We start from the raw sequence: 11,855 nt of genomic DNA on the forward strand, positions 1-11,855 counted from the left end.
CACACTGTCATCCAGGCTGGAGTGCAATGGCATAATTTTGGCTCACTGCAACGTCTACCTTTTGGGTTCAAGTGATTCTCCTGCCTCAACTTCCTGGGTAGCTGAGACTACAGGCACATACCAGCACTGCTGGCTAATTTTTTAATTTTAGTAGAGATAGGTTTCGCCATGTTGGCCAGGCTGGTCTTGAACTTCTGACCTCAAGTGATCTGCCTGCCTCGGTCTCCCAAAGGGCTGCGATTACAGGCATGAGCCACCGTGCTTGCTTTAGTATGTTTTTTTAGCTGCTATTTTAGAAAATAATTATTTTTCTTGGTGCTCTGGTAATAAAGTTGCGCAGGTTTTTGAGACTCTGTTCCTAACTTTTATTTCATCCAGAAGCCATTTTTAATGAATGATATTGCCAAACACAATTTTTCTTTTTTTCTTTTTCTTTTTGAGTTGGAGTCTCGCTCTGTCGCCCAGGCTGGAGTACAGTGGTGCCATCTCGGCTCACTGCAACCTCCACCTCCTGGGTTTACGCCATTCTCCTGCCTCAGCCTCCTGAGTAGCTGGGACTACAAGTCCCCACCACCACACCCAGCTAACTTTTTTGTATATTTAGTAGAGATGGGGTTTCGCCATGTTTGCCAGGATGGTCTCGATCTCCTGACCTTGTGATCCACCTGCCTCGGTCTCCCAAAGTGCTGGGATTACAGGTGTGAGACACCGCACCTGGCCGCCAAACACAATTTTTCAAATACTCACAGGAAATGCTCTTACCTCCAGGCCAAGTTTCTCTACTAAGCCAGAGAACTAGATATCCAATGACCTTCTCAAATTCTCCACTTCAATGTTCAGACACCTCAAACTATATGTATTAAAAAGGGGCTGAGAGTGGTGGCTCAGGCCTATAATCCCAGCACTTAGGGAGGCCAAGATAGGAGGGTCCCTTTGAGCCCAGGAGTTCCAGATCAGCCTGGGCGACATGGCGAAACCCCACCTCTACAAAAAATACAAAGAAATTAGCCTGGCATTGGTGGCTTGCCCCTGTAGTCCCAGCTACTCAGGAGGCTGAGGCTGGAAAATGGCTTGAGCCCAGGAAGCAGAGGTTACAGTGAGCTGAGATCGTGCTGGGCGACAGTGACAGCCTGTCTCAAAAAGAAAAGAAAAGAAAAGAAAAAAAAACTTGTTTTCTCCTCTAAATCTGCTCCTCCTATAGTTTTCTCTCTCTTAGTGCATGTTACCTCCAGTCTCCCATATGTTCAGACATAAGCCTGCCACTAACCTAATCTAAGCACCATCATGTTATCTAGACTACTGCAATTGCCTATTAACCAGTTTCCTTCAAATTACTTTTATCCTTTCCATCCAGAGTTCATGCAGGAGGCAAAATGATCATTTAAAAATGCAAACCTAGGCCGGGCGCGGTGGCTCAAGCCTGTAATCCCAGCACTTTGGGAGGCCGAGACGGGCGGATCACGAGGTCAGGAGATCGAGACCATCCTGGCGAACACAGTGAAACCCCGTCTCTACTAAAAAATACAAAAAACTAGCCGGGCGAGGTGGCGGGCGCTTGTAGTCCCAGCTACTCGGGAGGCTGAGGCAGGAGAATGGTGTAAACCCAGGAGGCGGAGCTTGCAGTGAGCTGAGTGCAGTGAGCCACTGCACTCCAGCCTGGGTGACAGAGCGAGACTCCGTCTCAAAAAAAAAAAAAAAAAAAGCAAACCTAAAATCAATACTCCTTCGTCTTTTGCTCTTAATATAAAATCCGAAATTCTTAACACATTGTTTGGCCTCTTCTTTTGCCACATTTCTCACTACTCTGTATTTCCTCTCTCACCATGATGAAGCTTTGTTCAGTTTATCCAATATTGAAACTCCTTCCCAACTGAAAATCTTAAAATGTGTTCTTCACTGTGGCTTTTTTTTTTTTTTTTTTTTTGAGACAGAGTCTCACTCTGTTGCAGTGGCGTGATCTGGGCTCACTGCAACCTCTGCCTCCCGGGTTCAAGCAATTCTCCTGCCTCAGCCTCCCAAATAGCTGGGACTATAGGCACGTGATACCACACCCGGCTGATTTTTGTATTTTTAGTAAAGATGGGGTTTCACCAGTTGGCCAGCTGGCCTCAAACTCCTGACCTCAAGTGATCTGGCCACCTCAGCCTCCCAAAGTTCTGAGATTACAGGCATGAGCCAGTGCGCCTGGACTTCGCTGCAGCTTCTCATCCTTTAAGTCTCAACTTTTTATCCTCAGTCATAACTAGTAACTATCTAATTAGACCCCCCTTTGCCAGCCCTTTAATCTGTATCATAACACTCTATGGTATTAACTTTATAGCATTTTTCTCAAATATGCCATTATTTATTTGCTTATCACTCTATGGTTTGTCTTCCTTCACTAAGCTGAAAATTATGAGGTCAGATATCAGGTGTTTACTATTTTATATGCCAGTGACTAGAATAGCCCTGTATGTTTTAGGAATTCAATAAATGAATAAGTAAATGAATGAATAATGAATGAGTGAGTCTGTTTACCCAGTTAAATGTTGCACATCTGCCAGGTCTCAGTTTACGATCACTTTCTCAGGAAAGACTTCTCTGGGTTAGGCTCCCCATTTGATGCTGTACTCTCTTCCTTTTACAGTCCTTACTACAATTTTAACAACATGTAATGTGATTTTTTGTTTATTATTTACCTCCTCTACTATAATCTCCATGACTCAATGAACCTGTGTGTCTCATTCTCTATTATATAATAAGGGCCCACAAAGTAGAATGCCTGGTAAATACCTGATATTTAATAACTATTACTGATTAAATAAACTATTTGTTGAATGGACCTAAGCATGAGACTTTTTCTCTCTTTACAGTGTTAAAAGCTGGCCAGGTGCAGTGGCTCAGGCCTGTAATTCCAGCACTTTGGGAGGCTGAGATGGGTGGATCATGAGGTCAGGAGTTCAAGCCATCCTGGCTAACATGGTGAAACCCTGTCTCTACTAGAAATACAAAAAATTAGCCAGGTATGGTGGCATGCACTTGTAGTTCCACCTACTCGGGAGGCTGAGGCAGGAGAATCGCTTGAACCCAAAAGGCGGAGGTTGCAGTGAGCTGAGGTTGCACCACTGCACTCCGGCCTGGGCAACAGAGCGAGACTCTGTCTCAAAATAAATGAAAAAATAAACAAACATTGTCAAAAGCTAAGGAACACTCAGATTCTCCACTTTTAATTTTTCAAAAGTTCATGAATAATGAAAATCAGGCACAAAAAATCTTGGTATTTGAGGGGTTTATCTTTTCCCTAATGCACAAGTTTTTTTATTTTTTATTTTTTTAAGACGGAGTCTCGCTCTGTCACCCAGGCTGAAGTGCAGTGGTGCTATCTCGGCTCACTCCAAGCTCCACCTCCCACGTTCGCGCCATTCTCCTGCCTCAGCCTCTTGAGTAGCTGGGACTATAGGCGCCCGCCACCACTCTTGGCTAATTTTTTTTGTATTTTAAGTAGGGATGGGTTTCATCATGTTAACCAGGATGGTCTTGATCTCCTGACCTCATGATCCACCCACCTCGGCCTCCCAAAGCACTGGGATTATAGGTGTGAGCCACCACGCCCAGCCTAATGTACAAGTTTTAAATCTTTTAGGGAAATAATAATAGTAACTAACATTTGCATTCTTACTATGTGATTACTTTTCATAATACCCCTACAAATCCCATTATATAGGAGGTTTAGAGAATATACTGAGGTTTAGAGAATTTGGAAAATCGGATATTTTTCTAGATTACTACTAAAAAAGATACACAAACATATATACCCATAATTTTACTTACAACATCAGAAGGTTTATGGACTTCCTAGAGTTATTTTACAAACTCTTAGGCTTAAGATCTCTCACAAAGAACTTCTAATCTTTTATTCGAATGGCAAATGCTTACTCTTTGTTTTCTATCTTCTCGATTCTTTAAAGGTGTATAATTAAGAGAGAAAAAGATGTACAATTCTTTCTAGATGTACAAATGCATTACCTAGATTTTTCTTTTTTCTAATTGAAGCAGCTTTTATGAAGACATCAAAAGGTATCTGCAAAATGAAGTCTGTCTGGATGAATATTCAATTAAATTTTACAATGCTGAAAATGTCCAATGTTTGAATTTTTATTATGAGACACATAGTACTAATAACATATTCTTCCTGTAACAAAGATGCATTTATAACTACTGGATTAATATACATTAAAAATCCTTCCAGCATTACCTTTTACCTCTTGGGATGGGGGGGAGGGCAGGGGTGGTGGGAAATCCTGCATACTACTAACAGATCTATGAGCCCTTTGTCTGTATAAAACTTGTATAATAGCCTGTCTACATAAAAAAGATGAATCATTTCTCCTGGTTTCCAAAAGTTATATTTTTCTTTTTTTCCTTTTTGACAATAATACCTCTTCCTAAAACAAAAAAAATAACTTAGACATTCCTTATCTTCTCAAATCTAACGAAAATGAGTACTGAGATTTCAAAATATACTTATAAAAAACAAAAAAAGACATATAGATTAAAAGTTCATCTACATTTATCAGGCACCTGTGGAAAATAACCTATTTCTCTAACAAATAACAGGTAACAAAATAACCCTCTTACCTGCCGAAGTCTGTACTGCCCTTTCGTTAGAAGGCAGTGACTCCTTTCTGTGAGACCGATTTAGTGAAGTGTCCTGTGCAGAAAAGAGTCCAGGGCTGTCAGTTAATTTCTTCCGGCCACTGGAGTTAGGGTTTGAAACTCTGCAGCTGCCTATTGCACTTGTGAAAAGGTTTGTATGTTCATCACTGCTGGCTGGCTCAGAGTTGGGAGTGAATCCTCCAAGGGATAAACTTGGAGAACTTTCTGAACAGTCAATCTGTAAAGGTGTCTGCAATCCCAAAGCCAATGGACTAGATTCTGAAGGCTCTCGGTGGACCCACTGTTCCTCTCTGTTTATTAAGCTTTTTGAAGGAGAGAGATGAGGGCAGGACATGTGACAACGGTGCTTTTCCTTATGCTTATATCGCTCTCCAACAGTATCCTTTCCAAATCTATAGCGCTTTAAAGACTCCAGGACAGATCGGGAAGCGCCAGTGTCCATAGAAACCTGGGGTTGTTCAGAAGAACGGTGTTCTCTGTGTTTGTGACGGTGCCTGTGTTTGTGCTCAACCATCCAACCATAGGCCATCTCAGGAGGAACACTGGGGTATGTACTCATTGAAAGGAGGGGAGTCCTGCTGGTTGTAAGAAAGGCCTCCTGTCGAAGTAGCTTATGCTTTTTCTTATGGTATTTGGCGGGATTGAGAAGTAAATGACCAGCGTGCATATAGGAAGGAGGTGGAAGCGGCGTGGTGAAAGAAGGTGATGGAGGAGGTGGATAAAGAGTGGGAGGATACCTTCCATAGTAACCTAGTCCTATGGGAGCAGCTGTAAGGGGTGAAGGAGAATAAGGCATACCATAAGATGGATAGAATCCAGTACTAGAAAGAGGAAAACTAAGGCTGTGCATAAAAGGCATTTCAGCCATTGCCTCCCTCATCTTAGGGGGTCTCCCTCTTTTCTTTTTTAAGTCAGGTTTTCGAATGTAGTGCAAAGGGTCTAAGGGGAAAGAAGGATGTGTATAGAAACTATTAAAGTTGATTCGAAAGATAGTTGGCAGAAGATCTCGAGGGATAAAATGATGACTTCGATGGGTGATCCGAATTTCACTTAGGCGACTTATTAGTTCCTCCAGCTCTGCAATAAAGTCTGGATCCTGTCTATTTCGAAGCTGGGGATATTTCTTTTTCCGTTTTCGTTTCTGCCTTTTCATCTTGTCATAGCTGAGGTAATCATGATTTCTGCGCTTACATTTGTGTTTATGTTTTTCTTTAAGACTGCTTAGCACTGTAGAGGTTTCGGGGGGAATCAGAGAAACATGCTCAAAAGAATGCCTCCTCTTTTTTTGCCCACAAAATTTCTCTGCCCTGTCTGATGTGCTGTTATTATCTGTTCCAATTCCACTATCACTGGGAATGGTCTCATCACTATGAGACTCACTAATTGGGGAAGGAGTAGCTTCTTTCAGAGATGTGAGTTCACTCAAGTGCGAAGGAGAATTTGGCAACAAAGTAGGAGGAGATAACCGCCTCCTCCCCTTTGAGGCCTTCTTCATTGCAAGAGTCTGAATCATACTGCCCTGTCTGGAGTGTAAATGCAAATATGGCACTGAACTGGGTTCCACAAAACCTGCATCACTACTTACAGGGCTCTGACCTCCACTAGTGCCAGAAGACTGAGAGCAAATAGGTGATGGAAGAATCTCAGAACTACTAGCAGATGAAGGCAGTAATGGGGGAAGAATCTGTCCTAATGCTGACCCAGTTGCCTGCTGAGCTGTTTGCTCAAGAACAGCAAGGCTAGTAGGACTACCAGAAAGAATACCATTTAAGACAGTTTTTGGTTTGCGACCTCTTCTCTTTCCTATATAAATGGTTCCTTTCTTGCTGACATTTATCTGTTGGCCCAATTTAGAGCCAAATGTGGCAGCAAGACTTGATACCGTATTATGGAGTTTGGATTGCACTTTCCCTTTATTACTTGTTTCTACAGAACTTGAAAGAATCTGATTCAACAGTTTCTTTCTCTTTAAAGTCTTCATTTTATTTATTTTGCGGATAATTGTTTTCATTAACTGTCCATTGTTTCTCTTGTTAATTTTTTTATCTGGTTCCATCTCAAGGTCACTCATACTACAGACACTTGGCCTATGACTGTCATCTAGGTCATCTGGATCCTGAAGTTGATCCTCGCTCTCAAAGAAATCACTGCTACTTCTATGGTTGTCACTTTCAGATTCTAGCTTGCTTGGACTTTCAGTGGCAACAAATGGAGCCACTGACAGTACAGGTGGCTTCATCTTGACTGGTGACCTCATTTGCCTCTTAGGCCTGCCTCTCTTTTTTGGAAAAGGAGACACAGACAGACTTTGTTTGAAGGAAGGGATTTCGATTTCTGGCTGTAAAATTGGGGGTTCTTGTTCTTCTTTAGACTGTAAAGAAAAAACTTTAGAAGCAGGGATTTTTAAAGTCCTTTTAGGTGGCCCTTCCAGTTGAGGCATCTCCTTAGATTTAGGCCTTCCTCTTTTGGGCTTATAAATATCAGACAAAAGGTCACTAGAGACACACATACTGGAGGATAGTTTGTGAGTAGCAAAAGACTTATGAGATGGTTTTTCACTATCAGCTAAGAGAGCAAGAGATGGAGCTGTGGATTTGCTCAACTTTGGCAATCGGCGTTTAAGGAAGTCATGATCTACAAATGAAGGGGGTCCAATGTTTTTCATAAACTTGGCTGGCTCAGAATTACTATTTGATAGTGAGCTACACGAAACGTTTTTAAAAAGCTCTGATCTTTCTAATTCTAGCCCTTTTGGAGATCGGCATGTGCTTCTTGCCACCACTTTAGTCCACCGAGGTTTTCTTCCTTTTCTTTTTTTTAATGGTTTGGACTGCAAACTAGTACTTAGGCTTTCAGCAACTTGGCAGTGTTTGTCTGATGCAGATACTGCACCCAGTTTTAAAAAAGGCTTATTACTAAATAAACTAGTGAAGTTAACAACTGAAGGAGTAATAGCATGAATGCTGGATTCAGAAGTCAAACTTGGCTTTTTTCCAAGGGAAGAGCTGATTCGTGGAATATCTATATGGGTAGTTTTTGAATCATTTACCTCTTTATCAATCCCTTTACACTCAATACTAATGCTATGACCCACCGACCTATGACCAACATTCAAGTGAGTACTTTCAGAAGTAAACTGGTTCTTTCCAACAGATTCAGAAATTTCTTCAATTAGTTCTGTAGTAGAACTTAACAGTAATGGATTAGGAGCCAACTGTGAGGAAGTTTCAGAGGGACTTCTGGTTAAAGGATTAACAGATACAGTAGGTGATGGGGAAGGGAGATTGCTTTCTCCTACTGCACTGAAAGGGGATTTAGCCGTAGATACATCAGAAGCACCTCCCATTTGAAAGTCCGGAGAAGTGCAATATACAGGAGGCTGCTTTTCATGCTTTGAGGTTTCATAAGATCCCCTCTCATTGGATGAGAAACTGTCTTGCTGAATGCATGTTCCTTCACTAAACATTTCTTTCTCCAAATTAATGGTTTCTTTTCGTACTGAGAACTTTTCCAATATGCTTTCTTTAGTCTGCCGTATAACATTCTTTTCAAAAGTTTTGCTGGTGGCACTGTCTTTCAGGGATTCAGAAAGTTCCTGACTTTCCTGATTATTGATGTTTGTACTACAAGAAGCCTTAAGTGGTTCCTGAGTGGGGAGCAGTGCTTCGGCTTTAAGGTTTATGGCATCTTTACTGATCAGACCTGCCAAAGGACAACTCACTAGCTTCTTTCCAATGTCCTTATTAACCAATCCCATTGCTGAACTTGCTACAATCTTCTTTGCACAGTCCTTGGCCACTAGGCCAACAGTAGAACCCAATTTCTTTCCCAAATCTTTATTAACCAGTCCAACCACAGTGCCAAGTCCTAACTTCTTGCCAGACTCTTTATTCACTAAACCTGGAACAATACCAATTCCTAGCTTCTTTCCTGAATCTTTGCTTAGCAATCCTACTGTAGTGATAGTTCCTGGCTTTTTGCCTAAGTCTTTATTAATGAATACCGCTGTAGTGCCAGTTCCCAGTTTTTTCACAGAGTCCTTATTGATCAATCCTACTGCTGCATTAAACACTGGCTTTTTCCCAGGATCTTTAGTTACCAATCCAACTGCTGAGCTGATAGTTGGCTTTTTTATTAAGTCCTTATGTATTATTCCAGCTACAGAGCCAACACCTGCTTTCCTGATCAAATCCTTGCTAACCAATCCTGCTGTAGTGCCAGTTCCTAACTTCTTCGGTTTTGTCTTGGAAGACTTGGAAGGAGGACAGGTAGCAATCAGTTGTGCCAACTTTTCTGTTACACTAGTTCCTCCATTAAGTAATGCTCTGTCCTTTAAATCAGGATCCCGGCTACCAACAAGAGTAGATGGTGTTGCGTTAATATAATCTGCCATTTCTGAGTGTACTGGAGATAGCTTCTTAGACAAAGGATTGTTTTCTCCCTGTGAATGAAGATGGATGACTTCTTCAGACTGGCATTCAATGGCTGCAACATCATCTGCTTTCTTGTACAACTTTGAAGGGTCCTAAAATTTGAACAAGAAAAAAGTTAAAGAGGCAGTAAACCTTATACCACTTCAGCTTAGCTTAACAATCCAACAAACTAATGGATCACATATCAGATATACAATAGGCAACAGAGGCTTTTAAAAAAAACTAATATTATACCAATGTCACAGTATGTTAGCTCATCTGCTGCTATATGAGAGGCTATAATGGTATATTATCTTTGTTGACTTTCAACACAATAAAACTACATATTAGTGGGTCTTTAGAAATATCCCTGATACTTTTGACATTTTTAAAATGGCAAATCAATAGTCTATTTTCATCTTACTTTTGACTGGGTAAATATAAATGAAGCATATGAAGGTACCATTTTTGAAAAGAAAATTATTTTTAGCTACCGTATCCCATGGTCTTCATCTAAAATAATAGTTTACTGCCTACCTCCTTCATTGACTTAAATGATTCTAAACCTATAGAAGACAATCCCTAACCTACTTCTACTCTTTTATAACTCATTCTCAATTATGGTCTTGAGTAAGCAGTAGAGTTCTCTCTTAACGTGGAATAGGAAAGACAATTTAAACATTCATATTTTCTTCAGAATGTGTTTTTATATAAAATCTTACAGTGGGAGCAACATCTAAGTCATTTACTGTAAACTGCTGTCTAATTCATGAATCCTCACTATATACTCTAGAAATAAATTCACTACTTCACACAATAGTCTGTTTTACTTCTGGATAACCACTAAAGAGTTCTTCCTAACTATAAAATACTTATGAAAGAACTGAATAAACGTAAAGTTATACTGTGTTTGTGGATAGGAAGACATAAAGATAATTTTCCCTAAGCAAATTTATAAATTTAATGCAATCCCAATAAAAATACCAACAGATTTCTTTGGCATTCAGAAAAATTGATTATAATGTTCAATGGGGAAAACAGGTGTGAAAGAACAGCTAGAAAAACCTAAAATGTAGAAAAGCCAGAGAATAACCATACCAAATATTATTTTTTAAAGCCCCAATCATTGAAACAGTATAGAAGTGACAAATGAAAAGACAAACCAATTAAACAGCATAGAAAACGTAAAACCAAATTCAAGCATGTATGAAAATGTACTGCATGGAAAATGCTACAATCTAGTTACAAACTACAAAAATTTCATATGCATTTAACTACATCCTTTAACCCAGAAATCCTACTTTGAGGGTCTATCCAAGATACACTCTTAAAAATATAATGTCTGCACAAGGGTCCAAAATGCACCACTATTTTAATATTTTAAAAACCCTAAAAAATGCAAACAATTATCTACAGGAAACTGGCTGAATAAATTAAGGTACATTTGTACAATGGAATACTGAGAAACTGTCAACAAAAACAAAAGTAGGAGGAGTAGGAGGAGACATCAATATAGTGCTATGGAGTGATTTCCAGGATATATTATTAAATGGAAAAAAGCAAGGTTGAGAACAATGGTTATAATATGCTATGCCTTATACATATAATATACCTTCTGTATAAGAAAGTGGGAATAAAGAATATGTATATGCATATTGATTATATTTTAAAATGGAATGAACCAAAGATTAGCGAAAATAGTGACTTACGGGAAAGTAAACAGGGATAGAAGCTAGACCTCTATGCATCTAACTTTATGGTTTTTAGTTTGGAAGTTTTTTACACAGTTATGAAACAAAGTTATATATAATAAAGGAGAACATCCCAAATCTCTAAATAATAAAAACAACAGGCCGGGCATGGTGGCTCACGCCCATAATCCCAGCACTTTGGGAGGCTGAGGCAGGCAGATCACCTGAGGTCAGGAGTTTAAGACCAGTCTGGCCAACATGGTGAAACCCCACCTCTACTAAAAATACAAAAATTAGCCGGGGGTGGTGGCATGTGCCTGTTAGCTACTCGGGAGGCTGAGGCAGGAGAATCGCTTGAACCTGGGAGGCAGAGGTTGCAGTGAGCAGAGATTGTGCCACTGCACTCCAGCCTGGGTGAAAGAGCAAGACTCTGTCTCAAAAACAAACAAAAAATTCATCTATTCAATATATAGAAAATTAGTTATATAAGTATATGAAAAATAATTATTTTGAATTACTATAAAACACAATATTGAGACTCTACATCCTAAAATCTCAAAACATTACCCAAAAAACAAACAAGCAAAAAACCCAGCCAGGTGCAGTGGCTCACACTTGTAATCTCACCACTTTGGGAGGCTGAGGTGGGCAGATCACCTGAGGTCCAGGAGTTTGAGACCAGCCTGGCCAACATGGTGAAATCCCATCTTTACTAAAACTACAAATAGTAGCTGGATGTGGTGGCGGGCGCCTATAACCCCAGCTACTTGGGAGGCTAAGGTATGAGAATTGCTTGAACCTGGGAAGGCGAGGTTGCAGTGAGCCAAGATCACGCCATTGCACTTTAGCCTAGGTGACAGAGCAAAGCTCCGTCTCAAAAAAAAAAAAAAAAAAACCCCAAAAACAAAACGCCAGGTGCAGTGGCTCATGCCTGTAAGCCCAGCACTTTGTGAGGCCAAAACAGGTGGATCACCTGAGGTCAGGCGTTTGAGAGCAGCCTAACATGGTGAAACCCCGTCTCTACTAAAAATACAAAAATTAGCTGGGCATAGTGGCTCATGCCTGTAGTCCCAGCTACTCAGCAGGCTGAAGCAGG

At 40.4% G+C, this 11,855-nt stretch overlaps 1 protein-coding gene across 2 annotated transcripts in view; it reads right to left on the reverse strand.

Annotated features, from left to right (window-relative positions):
• ASH1L (ash1 (absent, small, or homeotic)-like (Drosophila)) overlaps positions 1 to 11,855 on the reverse strand; it is a 251,011-nt gene that overhangs the window by 141,709 nt on the left and 97,447 nt on the right. For both annotated transcript variants that reach the window (XM_011928346.1, XM_011928345.1), the window contains exon 3: positions 4,618 to 9,181. In XM_011928346.1, the coding sequence (XP_011783736.1) occupies positions 4,618 to 9,181 (4,564 nt within the window). The remainder of the gene's footprint in view (positions 1 to 4,617; positions 9,182 to 11,855) is intronic.

Source organism: Colobus angolensis, unplaced genomic scaffold (genome assembly GCF_000951035.1).
Source record: "Colobus angolensis palliatus isolate OR3802 unplaced genomic scaffold, Cang.pa_1.0 Scaffold77, whole genome shotgun sequence".
Lineage (NCBI taxonomy): Eukaryota > Metazoa > Chordata > Mammalia > Primates > Cercopithecidae > Colobus > Colobus angolensis.